At 37.3% G+C, this 19,128-nt stretch overlaps 1 protein-coding gene across 2 annotated transcripts in view; it reads right to left on the reverse strand.

Annotated features, from left to right (window-relative positions):
* Nucleotides 1–941: 941 nt before the first annotated feature.
* The window catches only part of WDR11 (WD repeat domain 11), a 39,494-nt gene continuing 21,307 nt past the window's right edge, over nt 942–19,128 (reverse strand). For both annotated transcript variants that reach the window (XM_071563537.1, XM_071563536.1), the window contains exons 13-29: nt 18,303–18,378; nt 16,813–16,921; nt 16,380–16,504; nt 15,850–15,997; nt 14,917–15,023; nt 14,324–14,438; nt 12,482–12,653; nt 10,842–10,950; nt 10,019–10,081; nt 9,026–9,091; nt 8,165–8,327; nt 7,787–7,882; nt 6,674–6,839; nt 5,714–5,811; nt 4,630–4,775; nt 4,089–4,171; nt 942–3,064 (exon numbers count right to left, since the gene is read on the reverse strand). In XM_071563537.1, the coding sequence (XP_071419638.1) occupies nt 2,910–3,064; nt 4,089–4,171; nt 4,630–4,775; nt 5,714–5,811; nt 6,674–6,839; nt 7,787–7,882; nt 8,165–8,327; nt 9,026–9,091; nt 10,019–10,081; nt 10,842–10,950; nt 12,482–12,653; nt 14,324–14,438; nt 14,917–15,023; nt 15,850–15,997; nt 16,380–16,504; nt 16,813–16,921; nt 18,303–18,378 (1,997 nt within the window). In that variant the 3' untranslated portion in view covers nt 942–2,909. The remainder of the gene's footprint in view (nt 3,065–4,088; nt 4,172–4,629; nt 4,776–5,713; nt 5,812–6,673; nt 6,840–7,786; nt 7,883–8,164; nt 8,328–9,025; nt 9,092–10,018; nt 10,082–10,841; nt 10,951–12,481; nt 12,654–14,323; nt 14,439–14,916; nt 15,024–15,849; nt 15,998–16,379; nt 16,505–16,812; nt 16,922–18,302; nt 18,379–19,128) is intronic.

Here is a 19,128-nt window from a genome sequence, read left to right on the forward strand (position 1 = left end):
CCTAAGAGCCAAGAGAAAAGCCATGTGAATGAGGATGCAGAAAGGCAAGTCCTGGCTGCCATGGATCCCAGCACTGCTGGATGCATTCCTGTTTCTGAGGTGTTTCTGCCTCAGGGACAAAGCTCACAACCATCAGCCAGGAAGGAAAAGCCTTGTATCATCACCCTCTTGGAGAAAATCCTGGGGGGGGCCACTAAGGTGATCAGAGATGGAGCACCTCTGCTGTGAGAAAATACAAGAGAGAAATGAGATTGTCCAACCTGCAGAAGACGTTTTGAGATCACCTAATTGGGGCCTACAAGAAAGACTTTTTACAAGGGCACGTACTGACACAAGCGTGGAAATGGCTTTAAACTGAGAGTAGGGTTAGATCAGATATTAGGAAGAAATTCTTCCCTGTGAGGGTGGGCAGGCCCTGGCACAGGGTGCCCAGAGAAGCTGTGGCTGCCCCATCCCTGAGAGTGCCCAAGGCCAGGCTGGACAGGGCTTGGAGCAACCTGGGCTGGTGGGAGGTGTCCCTGCCCATGGCAGGGCACCAGAATGTATAAATCTTAAGGTCCTTTCCAGCCCAACCCATTCTTAACTCTGATTACTGTTTGTGGAGTAGCATAGAAACACAAAGGAAGGGTTTTTCTTTCATCACTTATTTTCGTGCCTTTCAAACATCAGGATGTCCAGACCATGTCCTGCTCTAATTTAACCCACACAAATTTTATGTTTGCTAGTAAAGCTTGGGAATTAATAATACTCAAGCACAATGTTTCAGTAGTACTAATATGGAAAATATGACTCAGATGTACAAAGGATAATCACTTCCTCTATTAAACCCAGGCCCTGAGCATTGTTCCTGTCCAGAAGGCACAAGGACAATGTTACACAATCAGCATTCAATCCCCAGGGCAACAGATGACACTTTTGTGCTAAATCAAGACACACAGAGATTTTAAAAATCTTTTTATTATTGTAATGAGACTGCAATATTATCTAAATAAACTTTTCAATCACTTTTACACTCTATTTTCAGCATCAAGGTTTCAGTTGAAAATGCCACACAGTACTCTGTAGCCTGCACACTTTATAGAAACATTCAGTATTAAAAGGCTTTGAAAATGTGTTTCTTTAAAAACATTAGTTACAAATCCAAGTGTCTATTAAAGCAGATTTATTCCAGAGACTCACTGACAAACAATTCCACACGATCAGCCAAAGAACAAGCCTGTGTGTGCTTACAGTAACTGTGGAGTAACCCTGTCCATGGGTACTGCTACGAAAAATAAGAGCAGGAATTGGGGAGTGTCAGAGTAGTCAATGTGAGACAGAATTCAGGCCACTGCTCATGACAGTTAAATTTTGCTTAATTCTGTTTCTCACCAGTTAATACTTAAGGCAAATTTCCTTTTATGTTTATTTTCCCAAGCTAAACTAACTATATAAGCATAGCTCACCATACACTGAACAAAGTATTTTATGATCCATGTAAGATGTGGCAGGAAGAAATCAGATACGTTGCAATTAGAACTCTTGCATTTAGAATGATGAAACTCACATTTTCCATTTATATTCACCATGATTATTGACAAGTCTAACCTTTCCAATCTTACTAGAAATGTTATTTTAGATTTGAACCAAAAGGTTTATGCAGTTAGAGATGTCCCAGAGCATCTGATGCTCCTCCAGGAAGGAGTGTAGATACCTGTCCACAAATACTCAAATAAGGACAAATCCAATGCACTAGAAGTAGACAAGCCACAAATTACATTCAAATAAGAGATATTTCATATGATTCTTTTTACTACAACATACTAAACTTCAGTAGCTCCAACAAGCTGGGAAAAAGAATTTAATTTTTTAGCCAAGACTAATTTTCCCATGCCACAGTCTTCAATTTGCAAGGGCAATGTAACATCAGCATCCACTCCCCAGCTGTAAAACTTCTCATCAGTAATACACAGCAAAAATATATCTGACATAAGAAACAATAATGCAAACATGTACTTGAACATCAAAATACTGGCACAAAAATGAGAGGAGACGATTGTGGTGGCATCCTTGAGTATCTGGACCATAAGATGTGTTAGCATAAAAAGTATCTAATGAAAAAGGCAGCATTTTGCCTTTTTGAACCTATTGTTAATCACACATTCAAATAAAAACCAAAACTAACTGGAGACAGCACCAGCAGTGCCCTGCCTGTTCTGTCCTGCTGCTCCTGGGATACGATTTCCCATCTTTTGATTCCATAAACCAGGCAACACAAGGCAGAATTTAATCTCCAGGGTGTGCACTTAAAAATACGAACATCTTAATGGAAAAAAAAAGGACGTTTCATGGATTTCTGGAATGTCAGGAGACAAATTTCTAAGTTAAAGATTTCATTCCAGACAGTTCTGAAATGTCATTACAGTGAATCCACTGAGAAGAACAGTGATTTTAAACTGAAAAACTGGACTGAGAAAACACATTGTTCCAGGGAAGAACTGTGTGCTTTGTGACCTGTATTTATTTTTAAATATATTTATAATTTTATAGTACAGACTCAATCATTTATACATATAAATACAACAGTACTGAAGTACTATAAAGAACTGATTTTTAGAAGTAAATGGACTAGACTTTTACAACTTTTATGCAGGTATGGACACTTTAAAATTTAGTTCCTGCTACAGTTGAAAAAGTTGAAATATTCTTGTACAATTTTATTACAGGTTTCTTCCTCCTCTTGTGAAAATGATGAAATTTTAGCAAAAAGAAACATAACACAGTTCTTATTTCTGACTTCAAACACATTTAACAGTATTTGCTCAAATCACACAATTCAGCTATTACAGTGATCCAAGAGAAAAATGTATTTTCACACAGTGGAATCTCATTCTGACAGACAACCCCAACAGCTCAAACCCATGAAATTCTTACTCCTGTGTCACCTCCTCCTTAGGCTGTTTCAGTTCAGTCAGAATCTCTTTTCCAGCTTCTCCTGCTTTTGAGGCAAAGAGAACAGCTCCCTGTTTAAAGCCCAGGAGCTTCAAGCTTCTGGCATAATCTGCATACACAGCATGGATCAATTTATGTAAATGAAGCATTAAGGAAAACACAAATTAATAGCAACATGAAAAAAACTCAGAATCTTTTTTTGCCTTCTTACTCCTTAGCTCTCCCAAGGGGAAAATGCTGAATGTTGCTGCCAATTGTGTCAATCCAATATTTTTCAGCACAAATAGAGAGAAAAAAGTTGCTTTAAATCCTGCTGTTGAATGCAAATTAGCATGACAGGCAATAGGCAGAGTGATATAAACTAAAGCAGACACATTTCAGATATATAAAAATACCTACCATACACAATGGCATAACTTGTAACAGAAATTAAAAAAAAAATTAAGGTCACACTATAAGATTTGTTTGTCAATTAGACTTGAAGTTATCTCATGACTTATTAGTGGCTTTTTTATTTACAAGCTGCCATCAGTGATGACCATAAAGCAGGATCAGGTATTATTTACATATACATTATTATCTATTGCATGAAATACAAAAGTCAGGGCAACTGCTCAGCTTCCAGAACACCAGGTTAGATACGGAATTCTTTAGATACCTTCAAGATATTTTCTGCTGAAAATGCTCATCTGATGTTGACCTTTAATTTCTTTGTTTGCACTGTCTCAGAACTGACTCCTTCATAAAGGACATCAGTCACTAAAACAATAAGATGGTGTACAGAGGGATCCAATAAAGGGATTGTTTTTTCCTGAACATACAATGTTTAAAAGATACCTGAACTACTTATTTCACTATACAGGCTGCAGCAATAATTTCCAATAACACTTTATCATCCTTTCTTTTTTGTCCTATCACAGTATTTTTTTTCAGTTCAAGTTTGTATTAAAGTGACACAGCCCTCACAGAGTATCAGGGTGAGGTAAGAATATCAATTTATGCAAATGACTCCTTTTAACTTGTTTCTCAAACTACACAACCTGGAAAACAGAAGTAGGAACTCCTATTTCTGTGCAGACCAATCCATCCAACAGAGGCTCCCACATACTCACTGTGTATGACTACACAGATGCAAAGACAGGATTTCCAGAAAAGGATATTTGTATCATCATTAACTTCAAATGCCCCGTACTTCAGACAAGCTTCTACAAATAAAGCTGCTCTATCAAAGTACCTCATGCTGTTAAATGGAAAAAAACAGAGAGAATCATTTGTTAGGATACAAACCAGGAAAGTGTTGCAGGTTACTGCACCAGAACACTTGCACAGAGGTTTTCTAAAACTTTCTTATATCTCTCCTTCCTCCCTGCACTCAAGCAACTGACATTTGATCCAAATTGTTTGAAAGATTAAGGCTCAAGTTACTCAGAAAAATTCATAGTTACTATAAATCATTGTTGCTTGGTCAGTGGGTGCTTGCAATCTTAAAGCTTGCAGTAAATTTAAAAATCTATCAGCTGCAGCCTACAGAAATGATGCACTCCTGAGGTTAAATTCAACTCCAGAAAAACATGCTAAAGTAGAAACCAGTGCCAGAAACTGCATAGCCCCTTCCTTCCTCCTCCTTGACTTCTGAGTCACTAAATCTTGTGCAGTTTTGGACAAGAGAAAATACAGGTTGTGCTGTTTCGTCTTTACCTGTGCAACATCTCTGCAACTTTTGTAAAGCATCCAAGTGACAGGAGGACAAGAATGGCCTTGGACTTCTGGTTGACTTGTGGAGAGCAAAGGTGATCTACCCAACGCTTCAACACATCAGCACATTCCTCCGAGTTCAAACGGACCTGTGGGAGATGGCAGAGCCAGGTGTGAGTTCTCAGCTGCTGCTAAGGACTGCAGTCTGCTTCTGTTTCAGTCTTTCCAGTGCAACACTTGGGGCAGAAGTAAAAGTATCTGAAATTATCAGTTTTTAATAAAAAGTACACATATCCCTTGAATTAAAACAAGGGAAACTTAGAAATATATAGGTATGAAAATACTCCACTCTGGTCACTCCATTTTTACATGTGATCAACCTTATTTTTACCTCAAGCATTTTAAAATTCCAAGTATGAAGAACTTAAAAATTTTTTTCATCCTTTACTGAAGACTTAGGGACAAAACATCTCCATTTTTTTACAAGCAAAATTTACTCATTTAGATTCCATGTTTTCCTTGGGAAACATAACAGAAACTTTACTTAGAGACTGAAAAACCCTTACTGACTCTTGCCCATTATAATGTGGAGAATTAGTGCTGTGTGTAGGTAGTTTTACTGTACTTATATCTGCATACCAGAACAGAAGGAGATGCAATTTTTTTTTAAAAATCAGCAAGTCACACATGGAGCTCAGCACAAAGTCACTGCCCAGTTACTTTTCCACTTCCAGGAGTGGATTTTGTAGTTTATTACAAACTCTGTACTGCTGCAGCTATATGCAATTTCACAAACCACTGCTCAAAAATTAGAAAACTGAGTATTCCAACCACTTTTAGGCCCCAATCCTGTAACCTGGCCAACCAGGGCAGACCTGTGTAGTCAAAAAGGCTGAAGAGCCTGTCAGTGCTGATTGATGGATTGGCTTGTTGTAGCTTAAGACATGAGAAGAACTGATGCAGGTAATGCAAACTGATGTTTCAGTTATTTGACTGGAGAACTTCAGCACCCTCATGAGGCTTCAGAGCTACATATGCAGAGAGTGGGAGTCTCTGTTGGCACACTGGAGACTGGGCAGGGACGCACCTTTGCCAGCCAAGCCGCGCGGTTCCACTCGCCGTACGTCTGCAAGTAGCGACAGGCGTCAGCAGCCTTATCGATCAGACACAGCAGCTGCACACCCTCTGCAGAGGAAAGACACCCCATATAGTAAGTTGGGGGAAAAAACAGTGTGATCACATCATTATTCCCCCCCCAAAAAGGATCTCTGTATCCTTCTTAGCACATGAAGATGTTGAAAATTCCTAATTTCTGTCTATCTGTTATTGGGGTTTTTCCCAGGCTACAGAGCTCAGAAGGACCACACAAAGCTCTCATTTATCTTTGTTTTAAATAGAAAGGGGTTCACAGGATTCCTCATCATAAAGAGATAATGCCCTTTGTAAACCAAATAAACAGATTTCATAGGTAATCTTTATTTTCATTTAATATTGTCCATGATGTAATTATTGACAGTGAAGTGTCACTTGTCTAAAGGGTGGAAAATAGTTTTCCAGGCAAATAGAGACATGTGTATTTTCTCTGCACATCTCTGAGTATTTCAGTCAATTGTCATATGCTGAATGACTCTTGCATTAAGCAAAATTAACCTGCATTTGTAAGAAAACACATTTTGAAACAAGGTCTGAACTAAAATGGAACTAAGTCCATATTTCATCTTTGTAATAGGACACCAAATTTTAATTCACACTTTAATTAGAACAGTGGAAAACACATACCTTTATGTGCTCAGCCTCTTTTCTGCAAACAACTGCCAAAGATTTACTCCAGAAGTAACTTTTCCAATGAAAATGAATCAAAACTAATTGAACTTCATAACTGAGTTACTGATTATTTTTGTGTTGACTACTCTAGGTAGGGCATATTCTAACGCATGCAACATACAGAGTCTGTTATAACAGGACTCTCTCCTCTCCCATCTCCACTAGAAGCTTTAATAATGAACACATTTACTAGTTTATAAGCAAACAGAAAGTGGTATTTTACCTGCAAGCTTTCCATTGGCTATCATGTTGGTTGCTACCAGTTTAATGGTACTTTGAGATGGACCTGATGAGGTGACAGTTGTGACCAAACAAGCTTTGAGGGAGTCACAATAATAATGTGCATTCTCTGAACTGGTTTCTAACAATAGTTGCACTGCTCTGTCAGTCTGGGAAGAGAAAAATAGAAAGACTTTCAAACAAAAGTGAATATGGTGTGGTCAGTGTTCTATTTTTACCCTTTTTAAGACATGGAGCAAATGAAAGTTATTCTAAAACAGGCTGTAAAAATATCTACCAGCACAGTAATGACTAAGTTTCTATTTCAATAAAGCATTTGTAATAAGAATAGCATTATAAACCCATCCTGAATATAATGTAAATTAATGACTGTAAATAAAAAATAATTCAGAATATGTATTATTATAAACTTCTGCAGAGTTACAAAATGAGAGAAACATCTAAACAGGCAGAGAAGAAATAAAATTGTAAAGATGCACAAACTTGGGGCCAGGACCCCAAACACTATCAAGAATATTTCAGGTATCTTTTACTGGTAAGATTTGGTGACCTGCTCAAAAGCAAAGTGAAGTGGCACAGAAATCATTTAAGTTCAAGGTAGTAATACCAAAGCTATTTTTGGAAATGGATCCAGCACAACTGCAGTAGCAGGGAATAGTTCATTAGCAGGGAATAGTTCAAACTGTACAAGTCCAGCAAATCAGGGTCTCACTGCTCAGTACAGACCTGCCACAGGCTCAGGCACATCCTTGTTACCCAAAGGAGAGCACTAAGTGCACACTGAGTTATCCCAAAGATGTTTTAGTCATTTCTGGGAAACTGAAAATGTAGGGGTTTTTTTCCAGTCACAAGATGGAAAAATTTTCAAAGGATTCCCACAAAAATGTAATAGTCTGAAGCAGATAACATCAAACATTATCATATGTCATTACAGGCAGACAACAGTGTAATAACATACCAACAAGGCAAAAACTATGCACTGAGTTAATAAAAGTATGAAACAACAAACAAGGGTTAGAAAACAAATGTACTTGAATAGGTTAAGTACATAAAACACAGGGAAGAAGAATAAAAAATTCAAATATTACCCACAAACCTGGCCCAGGAGAAGAAGCTGATCAGCACATTTCCTGGTATGATCATATGTTGATCTCTTCACTTCCTGGAGATTTACCCTTTCAAGCTGGAATTTCTGGACAAAGAAGGAAAAATATTTTAAGTCTACTATAAGAAATAAAACAAAGCATTTAAGAGATATGTAAATATTAATTTAAAAGATATGTAAGTATTTTGAGAGTTTTTGGAACACCCTCTATTTTTAATTAACAGGCAATGATTTAATCCAGAGTGGTATGTGACCAATAAAAGTGAAATATGCACAGAGAAATGCTCCAAGATAAGAAGGTTGCAATGCTGAGTGTTTATTGTGCTGATGACATTCTTATTAAATTTGGTTTTGAACTCTTTGAAATACCTGGAAGTAGGAATTTTCACACAGTATGTCATAGCATATATCCAAAGGATTAACCAGCTGTTCAGGTGTGTCTGTTTGCTTTGCAGGCTTTTCCTGGCACAGGCTGTGCAAATAGTGGGCAGCAATAGTCCAGAAATGCAGTTCAGATTCATCCCCATACAGTCTGAGGAGATACAAACCAGCATGTGAAACAGGTTTGTGTTTTTTCATATGCCACATGAAAATATGACCCATTTTTTTACAAAGACAAGGCATTCTTGTGGACACCACCAGTAATCTGCATTACCAATGGGACAAACTACAAGAAGAGAAGGTTAAGGAAGGCTATAATAGCAATTAAACTCAGTGGATGTTCAGCATAGAAGATGTGGAAATTGGTATTTACTATTATTTTACACTTAATCACTAATATCCTCTTTCAATCAAAAGTTACTAAGTTTGAAAAACATCTTTAATACAGACAGACTGCAATTATCTCAGTTTAGGCAGAAGAACGACACAGAACAAATATATTTGAAATAAAAAGCTGTTTATATATAATCTATTGTGAAGTTCTCATTTACATTTTTGGGCTTTGCACAAGTAAATCTAACATAGTTGGCAGAACTGCATTTATAAAAGTACCACAAGAGTGCAGGAAGTTGTCTGTATCCAGTAAGCAAATAAAACTGTGTTTCAGTAAGGTAAAATTTCTGTTCTTGGCCCTAAAAACTCTCCAATACATGGAGAATGAAGTAGTTTAGGAACTGCACTGAGTTAAAGAAGAATAGGCTGAGAACCTAAACCTCAGCTCATTGATATGCATTAACAGCACCAAGATTTTACCAGGAAACATTTGCCAGAGTTATCTGAATCCACTACCTGGCAATGAGGAGACATCTTTGCAAGAGGGTAAAATCCGGATCAAGCAAAAGTTTCTTTATGTCACTGCAAAAGAAAAGGCCATAAATAATCAATAAAGGCTGTAAATAATCAATGAAATGCTGTGCAAGTTTTTCTGGTTGGTTGGTTTTGAACCCAAAGAGGATATATCACACACAAAGTGAAAAAAACCAAATCTTAAAATACGTGATTTGTTTTCTGAAATGAAAAAATGCATTTATGAAAACAGTTATATATAATTTGAAATATAACTGATCTCGAGAAGCAAGTCCAGTGAGTCCATGAGCAAGTCCTTATCCTTGCAATACAGGGGAACACCACAAGGGTGCATACAAAGCTATCAATTAGCCTGCAGTAATTTTCTAATTACAGTATTAATTCAATTACAAATAGTTTTGCAACCATGTAGTGTCACATGCATGAATTCACATTTTCTACATATGTTTCAGACTGGATAAAAATATGCTGTTACTTTCTCCATCCTACTAAAGGAAGCTTTACCTATAATTTTCATGGTTTAAATGGAATGTCAAAATCCCTTTCTGTGTAAGCAGAGTAACGTGCATGAACATTATTCTGACATAGTATCTTCAGTAAAGGATTTTTAGAATTGTCTTTTCTTCCTCAGAGAAGAATTAAATATCCTACCAAAACCTGAAGTATTTAAGTAGCAGTGTCTGGACCAATATCAAAGAAGAATAAATCCCTGGGAAGTACTGCTTAAAAAATTTCAAATGCTCACTGATCAGTTCCCAATATACCCTGACCCTAATCAGTATCTTTCAAGCACCAATTTTAGGAGTTACATAAAAATTAACTTTGTTTAAAAGAAAAGTTGTCTTTTCTCAAGCTTATCCTTAAAGAGGCAAAAACCATTCTTTCTTCATTAAGTTGTGAATTGCCACAACCTTCATGTTTTTTGCCTTCTTAGAATTCCACACCTTACTCCAGTAATAATAAGAAAATTCTTACTTGGACAATGAATTCAGCTGCTCTTGAAGAAGGTTTTTAATATTTTCATTCTCTGGATAATCACTAGATTTAAAAAAAAAAAAGGGAAACAAATACAGGTTATTTTATTACCAAAATGACAGTTATCTGAAATGGAAGAGTCCTACTTGTAGTAGAAAAACACAAGAACATATATGGAAATCTTTCAAAGTCCTATGGTAAACCATTCATGAAAGACTCTTTGTCTAGTTACTAGTTCCAAAATAGTAATGGAAGTTTTGTTTTGCTTCCTCTCAACCTCAGAGCCAGTGCCAATCTCTCTTTTCCCATTTTTCTTTTACTAATTAACCTTAAAATTAATGAAAATGTCAATGCCAAGAGCATTATTCTGTGTCCACAAGCAGGACCCAAACACAGCACAGGACAGAGGAATGTGCTCCTGTGATAAGGTGAAGATGGTTCACTGAGTCGAGGTTTGTCACACTGAGCATCACTTTCAGTTACACTTTAGGGACCAATTCTGACCACCACATTGACTTCTAGAACAAAAAGACACAGCTGTTCTCAGAAGTAACATAACCTGTAAATGACATAAAAATATTGCCAGTACCTTACAGCAGAGAGCAGTTTTCAATAGCCAAGTGCTACTGAAAGTCATGAGAAATAAAATACTTGACCTTAAAGCATATTTGTGACTTTTAGCAATAAACAGTGAACCAATTATCTTTTTGACTGTCTTAAAGAGTGAGGAAACTTAAATCTGTCAGTTATTTTCACAGAAAGACCAACAAAAGATGTAGGATTCAAAAAATAATGTTATATATAGATAAATATTTCTTCTTACATGTCCATTATATCTAGAGAATATTTCTCATCCCATGGCTGATGCAACAGGAATGCTTTTAAAGCTAATGAAGCCCTTGGAACAAGCAGATAGGGACACCAGGCAGGTTCTGAAACACAAGGAGAAGATTCATTTTCGACTGGTTAATGTGCAGTGTAACCCTGTGTTCAGGAAACAGAAAATGCACCACGTTGTTTGCAAGCACCAGAAAAAATCATAAATACCAGTCTATTCATACACCTAGCACAGGTTGGCAGATAGGAAAGCTTATCTCTACACTCAGGCAAAAACATTTCCTAGAAGGTACAGGGTTATCAACCATGATCTAATGAGAATTTCAGGACATTCCATAGTAATGTAGCCACAGACTCCTGGACTGCATTACACTGGCATTAAGTAGAGCTGTATACAATGATTATTGCTACTACAAGGGCAAGCTGAAAAATAAGCAAAGCTATACCCAAATGCATCATAATGCATGTTTAGCTTTGCTCCTGTGGCTTCTACAGTATCATACAAGGATTAACATCCATCATCAGGAAAGGATGTTGGGAAGTTTATTAGCAAAGAAGTAAAATGAAAATTACAGGATTAAGTGCTGTCATACAAATTTAGAAGTCAGTAACTCTGTATTTAGTACAAGGTTTGGGTGATGTGCAGTAAATGCCACCTAGTGACTGAGGAGTAAAACAAGCACCAAGCAGACAGATTATTAAACATTCAGAAATCCCCTGTACTTCCAAGTAGCAATCTGATACATGTGTTTCTGTAAATAAAAGATTACCAGAGTGTAGAGGCAGAAGGGCAGACAAACCACAGGCAGTCTTACAGCTGGCATATCCTAAATTAAGTGTGCTTGGTTTTAAACCATTAATCTTTAGAACTTAATATTACAGAACACTCATTTGATAGTAAAAATGGCTGTGATAAATCACATTTCCTCAAACATCCCACACCACAGTTCCCCACACACCACAGTTTTCCAAATATGTCTTAGTTAGAATCTACAGTGTTTTAAGGAAATCTAATGTTTCAAGGAAATTGTACGAGTAAAGGTGGGCTTGACTCAAAAGCAGAATTTGGGACACCAGCAATAAAAAATAAAAAATGTAGCTTAGTTAATCCGTTAAATATTTCAACTCCCCTCTTAAACATAAGGTAAAAAAGGGAGCACTAATATTACTATTTTAAAGCTCAGTTTGAAAAGCAATGAATCAATCTACAAATTGGCTTTTGATATCTGAAAAAAAATCAAAAAAGACATTTTTGCACTTTGTCAAATGTTTCAAAACCATGTCATGAGTATCACTGATGTAGGTACTGATACCTAACTGATATCCAACTGATACCCCAATGCTTTTTAAGTCAACATTCCAGATTATCTGCACAAAAAGGTCTTATTTTGTTCATTTTTATTCTAAGATATTAAAAAGTATATGGTATTTAGAAAATTCAGCTTGTACCAAAAAACCCATCCATATGACCTAAGCCTAAAAAAGTTGCTCTGTATCTATGAAAACCACTAGAGAGGCATCAAAGTCTCTTCACGAAACAATTCTCTGTTCTAACATTTTTATGGTCCCTTTTCAAACCGTAAGTGCAGCAGCATCTCCCAGCTGACAGCACAGACATCACCACACCTATGAGGTCCTGCTCGTCCATCCTGAAGCACGAGGGTTTCAGGGACAGGTCCAGGACCCGAATGCAGCCATCGTCTGACGCCAGCACCACTTTGTCAGAGGTGCACCAGTCCACATCCAGGACCCGGAAATTCACGTTCCTCCCACTCCTTAAACTGCTCACCATTTGTACCTGCAAAAGTTATTTGTCATTTTTAGTAGGCTCTCCATCACTCAGTGTAAGGCTGTGTCACCTGCCCAGGAGGCACAGCTCAAGATTCACAATAAAAGGTGAAGTTAGTTATAAATCATTTTAATAATGGTCTTTGCTGGAGAGTAGGGAATATAAAAATCATGGATGCCCAGAAACAATACTTTGCCCAGTTCACAAGGGAGAAAAGATCCTTTTTAGCACAGCTGTACAGCTGCCTTTTTGTTATCTTTTCTGACATAAAATTTCCATGGTGAACTGGTGGAAATCTACATTCCCTCTTTAATTCCAGTCCCCTGACCCAGCATACGTTCAGCAAGGTCAAGGTGAGGTCCTCACTAATTAATTATGCTCTTTATAAACATAGACCTTCTTGTTAAATACTGAACCTGTCTAGAAATACAACTAGACATAGTATTAATGTAACTTTATGGGAATGGGATGGTTCATTGTCCACAAACAAAAGAGAAACAAAACACTCTAAACTGTGCTTTTAACTACTGGTCAGTGGCTGGACATTTGGTAACCCCTCTGCACATCACAGAACATTACAGTTGTTAATATAAGGAAACAGTAGCAAAAATTCCACTGCAGTCAACATTCTGCTGCTTCCTTTCACTTGTTCCACAGTAAAGCACAGAGTTAGAGATGTCAGGCACAACAGCTCCAGGGCATGATTATTTTCATCAGTGAGAGAATTAGGACTGGTTGTAAGCAAAAGCTGAAGTTTTAAGGAAAGGATTACATGTACAATAGGACTGAGACTATAAAATATTACTACAGATTTCTGAAAGATTTTCAGCTGAAAATGTGATTTTGATTTTAAGTATTTTGACGCAGCAAACTCTGTCCTAGAAAAAAAGAGGGAAGAGCATCTTATGGCATCAAAACTACTTAAATGTGCTTCAAGGAGAGACTCATGGGATAATATTCAACTCTGCTTAGGTATCTCACAGTAGTTGTTTATATCTGCTGTCCAACTCTCATTACCAACAGAGTTCCATACTGCACTAATTAGGTGTCTGAGTCTGGAGTTGGTGCTCATACACAGCAAACAGAACAAAAAATAAAATTCCTGTTTCAAACCCTCATAACTGTACTTAGTCCAGGGGGTTAAGTTGATACAGTAGAATTATCTTCCCTTCCCCATGCTACTACAATTCCCTGAAACACCCATGAAGCAAACCCCAGAAAACTGTTGAATATAACTACAGAATTTCTGAGTAAGATGAGAAGCTAGACAATGTTAATTAACAAAATGTCTAGTTTTCTGGTACTTCTGGACAAATTAAATCTACTCTTAACAATGCACAGAAGTTAGGAAACCAGTAGTAAAACTAATCCTTTATCCACAGATTAAATTCTAAAACTGGGAACTCGCCCTTAAATTTCCCAGGTCCGTCTGAAAACCATTACAAGAGGATGACAAAGAGGATCTCAGACACATTGTCAGCTTTATGAGTGAAAGGTGCTTTTCATTGATGGCAGCTTAAAAATGCTTTATAGGAAGTAAAAGTCTTCTGAGCAAAGCCATACGAGTTTATCACACAACTGTCAGCAACAAATCATGACTCAGTAAAACTTAATCCCTCCCTCATTTTCAATAGTATCTGCTTAGAAAACACGTGCCTATCAAACCCACAGGCACTCACCTCTTTTGAATCCCAGATTTCTGCTCCATCGCTGTACAGTGCAAGAAGCTTTTGATTTCCTTTCCCTGGGGCAAAGCGGATCTTCTTCACCCAACTTCGGTGTGTTGGGATCCCCCTGGGAAAAGGGAAGAGCAACAGTAGCATCAGTCACTCTCCACCTGATAATGGGGGCAATTAGATCCTTTCCATGAACTTCACAGATCCTGATACTGCACAGACTGAGGGGAAGAATCTCTCTCTATATAAATACACACACCAATGGCTATACAGATTGCTACAGCTAAAATCATTAGATGACTGAGATAAATACTACAATACTTAACATTTTATCAGAAGCCACCACAGATTTAATGTAAAAAAGACACCTCGCTGCTTTTAGAACTTTGGTTAAATGTTAATTCTTCAGAAAACACAAAAGATGAAGTGTAGAGAACTGTAACACAGTAGATATTTTCTGAATTTTTATTTCAAAATATTTGCATTTTACCCTCAAACACCACGCACAACGAAGAAGAAAAATGAGGAAGGATGAAAAAAGCCCACATTCTAATACTCATTATCTCATGTTTGACAGACTTCATTTGCATTCCTACCTGGATACTCTGGCTTTCAAATCCCAGAAGTTTAAGTTTCCATCAACATCTCCAAGAACCAGTATATCCCCTTTCCAGGCAATACATGTAATGCTTCCCATACTTCCCTGAAAATATTTAAGAACAAAATCTTGTGATCAATAAACACATGAATAAACATTTCAACCCACACTCAACAAGAATAATTTTTTTACATATTTAAAAAAATTTTATGACGTGACAGATCAAATTCTATTCAGTCCAAACAATTGCATCCAATAAGAGCCCTTATCAAGTCATTCATATTTGCTTCAATATGCACCAAAAGATATTTCCTTGTAAGAAATTTTAGGATTATAGTAATGAAAATCACTTCTCTGTCTCTTATTGCAAGGAAACACCAACCTGACAGACCTCAGTGACCACAACAGTAGCATTTACTAAAGAAGGAAACAAAAATCAAAGAATACCTATTTCAAAGTATCAAAGCCTTTAAGAACAACTTAAAAAAGAAAGAATTCTTCGGAAGAGAACAAACTCAAACTCAGGAAACAGAGGCCCACTCAAGTCCCCCTGATGACATAAGATAAAATACCTTAATAGAACAGAATCATGTTTCAATAGCTGCCTTTTTTTTATTCAAGATTTTCTATATGCTTTACTAAAATTCTTAAAAATATGTCATGCAATTTATTCAGAAAGCAAGTCAGGATCTAGGAAGATTCCAACTTGCAAAAAACCTCATTTATTTCAACAATGTTTACAACATAAAAATGGTAAGATTCTGAAAACAGAATTGTTATAGTGTTTGAAGTTGGAATTTGTATTTCAGATTTCAAACTACTGCATCAGTGACCACTTGCTGCCACAAAGCATATTCCTGATGGTTTTTTTCAGGTACTCATAGCTCAGAAAAAAATTGAAGCATCAATGATATAGAAAATTTGAACTCACATCTGGAGGAATTCTTGCACTGTCTTTTACTGAGTTTCCTTCTACTGTGAGATGATAAACCTGCCCATCAGCACCTGTAAACACAAAGTGCTCTCTGGCAGAAATGTTCTGGCTCAGCTCTGATTTACTTTCAGCTTCCTGTAACAAGCTTTAAAAAGAACACAATGAGACACAATTATTTCTTTCTTGAAATGAAAATTGCAAGGCAAATTCCATTTAATGCAGAGAGGCAGCACAAAAAAAAAGCAAATATCCTTCAAAACAATTTATCTAGAAGGAACAGTGGAAATGTCTGCAGGCAAGTAATCATTTTGCTGTAAGAACCCGGTAACCAAGGGGCTACAGACACACCTGAGAGAGACATCAAAGTACATCAAACTCCCACATATAAAAACAAAAGGGAGGTCCACAGAGTTGCTTTGCCAGCTACAAACTCAAAGGGTCAGTTCCAAAATACATGGAATGATGGCATAGGGTAGGGTAGAATAACAACAAGTGATGTAGAAGAGCATCCCATCAGTGAGAGGTACCTGATGACAGAGGACTCCACGCTGGTCACTTCAGTGTCCGACGCCACCGTCTGCCGGGCCATGGCCTCCCGCGCTGCCAGCTGCTTCTTCCTCAGGCTCTTCAAGTTATGGGAAGGGGACCATTCCTGGGAAAAACAGTCCAGGAAAAATAGAAAGGACAAATGTTTATTTCCTGAACTCACTGGGGATTGGTAATGATTTCCAAGATGACAGCTCCCTCCATCACCCAAGGGGCAGACCACATTTTTTCACCAGTTCCTCCTTTTCCTCTTGCCTCTCTACGATGACAGATGAAAATGGTGACAGGTAAAATGTTACAGCCCTTGTGTGTAAATGCTACAGATACACTCGCCCTTTGCTACAAAATTGTTCACAGATTTTTATACTATCTCAACTTAAGGCATTTAATAAATAGTAACAGAATATTCCTTACCAGAGCAGTTGCTGTAGGGAAGTTTTTAGACATCTCTCTGAGCAGAGTGCATGTTCTGACATCCCAGATCTCCAGTGGTTTGTCTTTAAATACCACAGCTAGGTACTGCCTAAAACAAATGAGAATTTACTACAGCAAAAGGAAACATTCCCATTTCATTTGAGCACTTTACTTCACATGTATTGTTCACATCAGCACTCTGGAAATCCTCAAAAACCAAGAGGAAGCAGAACAAATTAATTTGGTTTAAATCCCCCTCTGAAGAGCAAAAGCATGTCTGAAGAAGAGTTCTCCTCAAAGCTGACAGGAATTTCTGTCAGGTGGTTCTGCTCAATTACTGTAAAGGAGACAAGGGAAGTAGTTCAGAGGCAGCAGCACCTCTAATTTGGCCACATCCAGCCTGAGTTGTGACTGCACAAATATCAGAAGGACACACCAAGAGTGTCAGATGAACAGATTTTTTCCTCTCCTCCAGATGCAGGCCACTCCCTAACCCAGGAATAAAATCATCTTACACTTGCTAGGTACGTCTTCAGACTGTTCATCTGTGGAGCTACATGAGTATAATACCTTTAATATACCATTTTTCACATTTAATTGAAAACAGAGGCTGTGCAGACTATGCACTGTCTGCCACTGCAGTTATCTCTATTCAAATGAACTTTCCTTTCTTGCTCTCACTCAGCACTCTCTGGTCTCTTCATCTAAGCCCACGGCGGTTCTTAATTTTTAATGTGTTAATAAGACCATTATACACTTCAGCTCTTCCAAATTCTCTGAAATGTTTACATGCTTCTGAAAATATTCCTCTTCCAAGCTAGAGGACATTAATTTTTTTCCTCCATTGTGTAGAGATGATGCCTTATTAAATTCAACACTACTTTAATTTCATTTAGAAAAAGAAGTAATTTCCCAGAGCATTACTTTTTTTTGGTATTATGAAGACCTGTCACAGGCCTGAGCTCAAAATAATGAGGACATGAAGTAAATAATTTGGTTGTTTATCAGCTGACTTTCCAAATAACTGGTTTTCCAGTAGACAATTATTATATAAAGGTGTGAAAATACTTAGAAAAACTAATAAACCTGAAAAATCATCCAATTTTTAATGCTAAACCTCCCAGTTTTACTGAGGCTTATGTTATAGAAAAGAGAATTAACTCATAACAAAATCAAAATTGACACAAACTGTTCAGCACTTTTATTCTCCCTAATATTATCAAAACTCCTGTTCAGTCAACACAATTTTTATAAGAAATATTAATGAGTGATCTTGCAATGTGATTGAATCATTAAATAACTAAGACAACCACAGAAACATTCACATCTTTCACATTTGGAATTAATATTCTGAAGTATTTTTCTTTTGATGCTGTTGTACATTTTTCTATACACCCTGAAGTGTTTTTTCCCTGGAATCTCCATTGTGTCATGAGGATCTTCATGGAGCTCAGTCAAAAGTGTAACCCTCCCCAGGCTGACACACTCACTTCAAATGAGACACCTTGATCATTTCAATGGCTGGCTCGTCATTGCCCCGCTCCCCACGGAAGGCAACGCTCCTGCCTGCAACACAAACACAGCAGGGGGAAACAGAAACAGTTACCAAACTAAACAGAAATACAGCAAGAGCTCACAAATTGTTCTGTTTGCAAACAGAAAGAGTTTACAAACCAAACCAGAACATCTCCAAGTGACCTGCCCCATCTTACACTACTCTTGTCATCGTTAAAGTTTTGCTTCTCTTTCTTTCCAGCTAAAAGAACAAACCCTAAGAATTTACAACCTTATGCCCAACAAAATTTCCTGCCACTTGGACAAAGTGTTGCAGAATTACAGATGTTATACATAATAATGATGTACAAACACAGGGGCACCACACCATCTCCTGTTCAAGTTTCATTCTCCTCAGCTTTCAAGGAAAATACAAGCTTTTAAAATTTAGCTACTCTTGTGGCTGCTCATACCTAAATTATTTATGCCAATTATGTGAATAAATCTAATTATCAAGAATGCTGGTTAGAGTCCTCATGTTAGAGACCAGGCTACAGGAAATCTTCCAGCTCTATTTTCTTCATTAGTGATGAAACACCTCAGGAATTTTCTTCCATTTTTTTGTTCAGAAATGTAAATGTGAATTTTGTCCAAGTGTTTCTAAAGAAAATACTAATCAGCAGAGTTTTCCTAGCCCTAAAATAGAAAGCTGGGCACACAAGTGATGGAAGCAGCAACAATCAAACAGTTAAACTGCTAAGGCTAAAAAACCTTCCTGACAGCTTTAAAAGAAGAAATGTAACATTTTTAAGCAAAACATAT

The sequence above is a fragment of the Pithys albifrons genome, chromosome 9 (assembly GCF_047495875.1).
Source record: "Pithys albifrons albifrons isolate INPA30051 chromosome 9, PitAlb_v1, whole genome shotgun sequence".
In the NCBI taxonomy this organism is placed as follows: domain Eukaryota; kingdom Metazoa; phylum Chordata; class Aves; order Passeriformes; family Thamnophilidae; genus Pithys; species Pithys albifrons.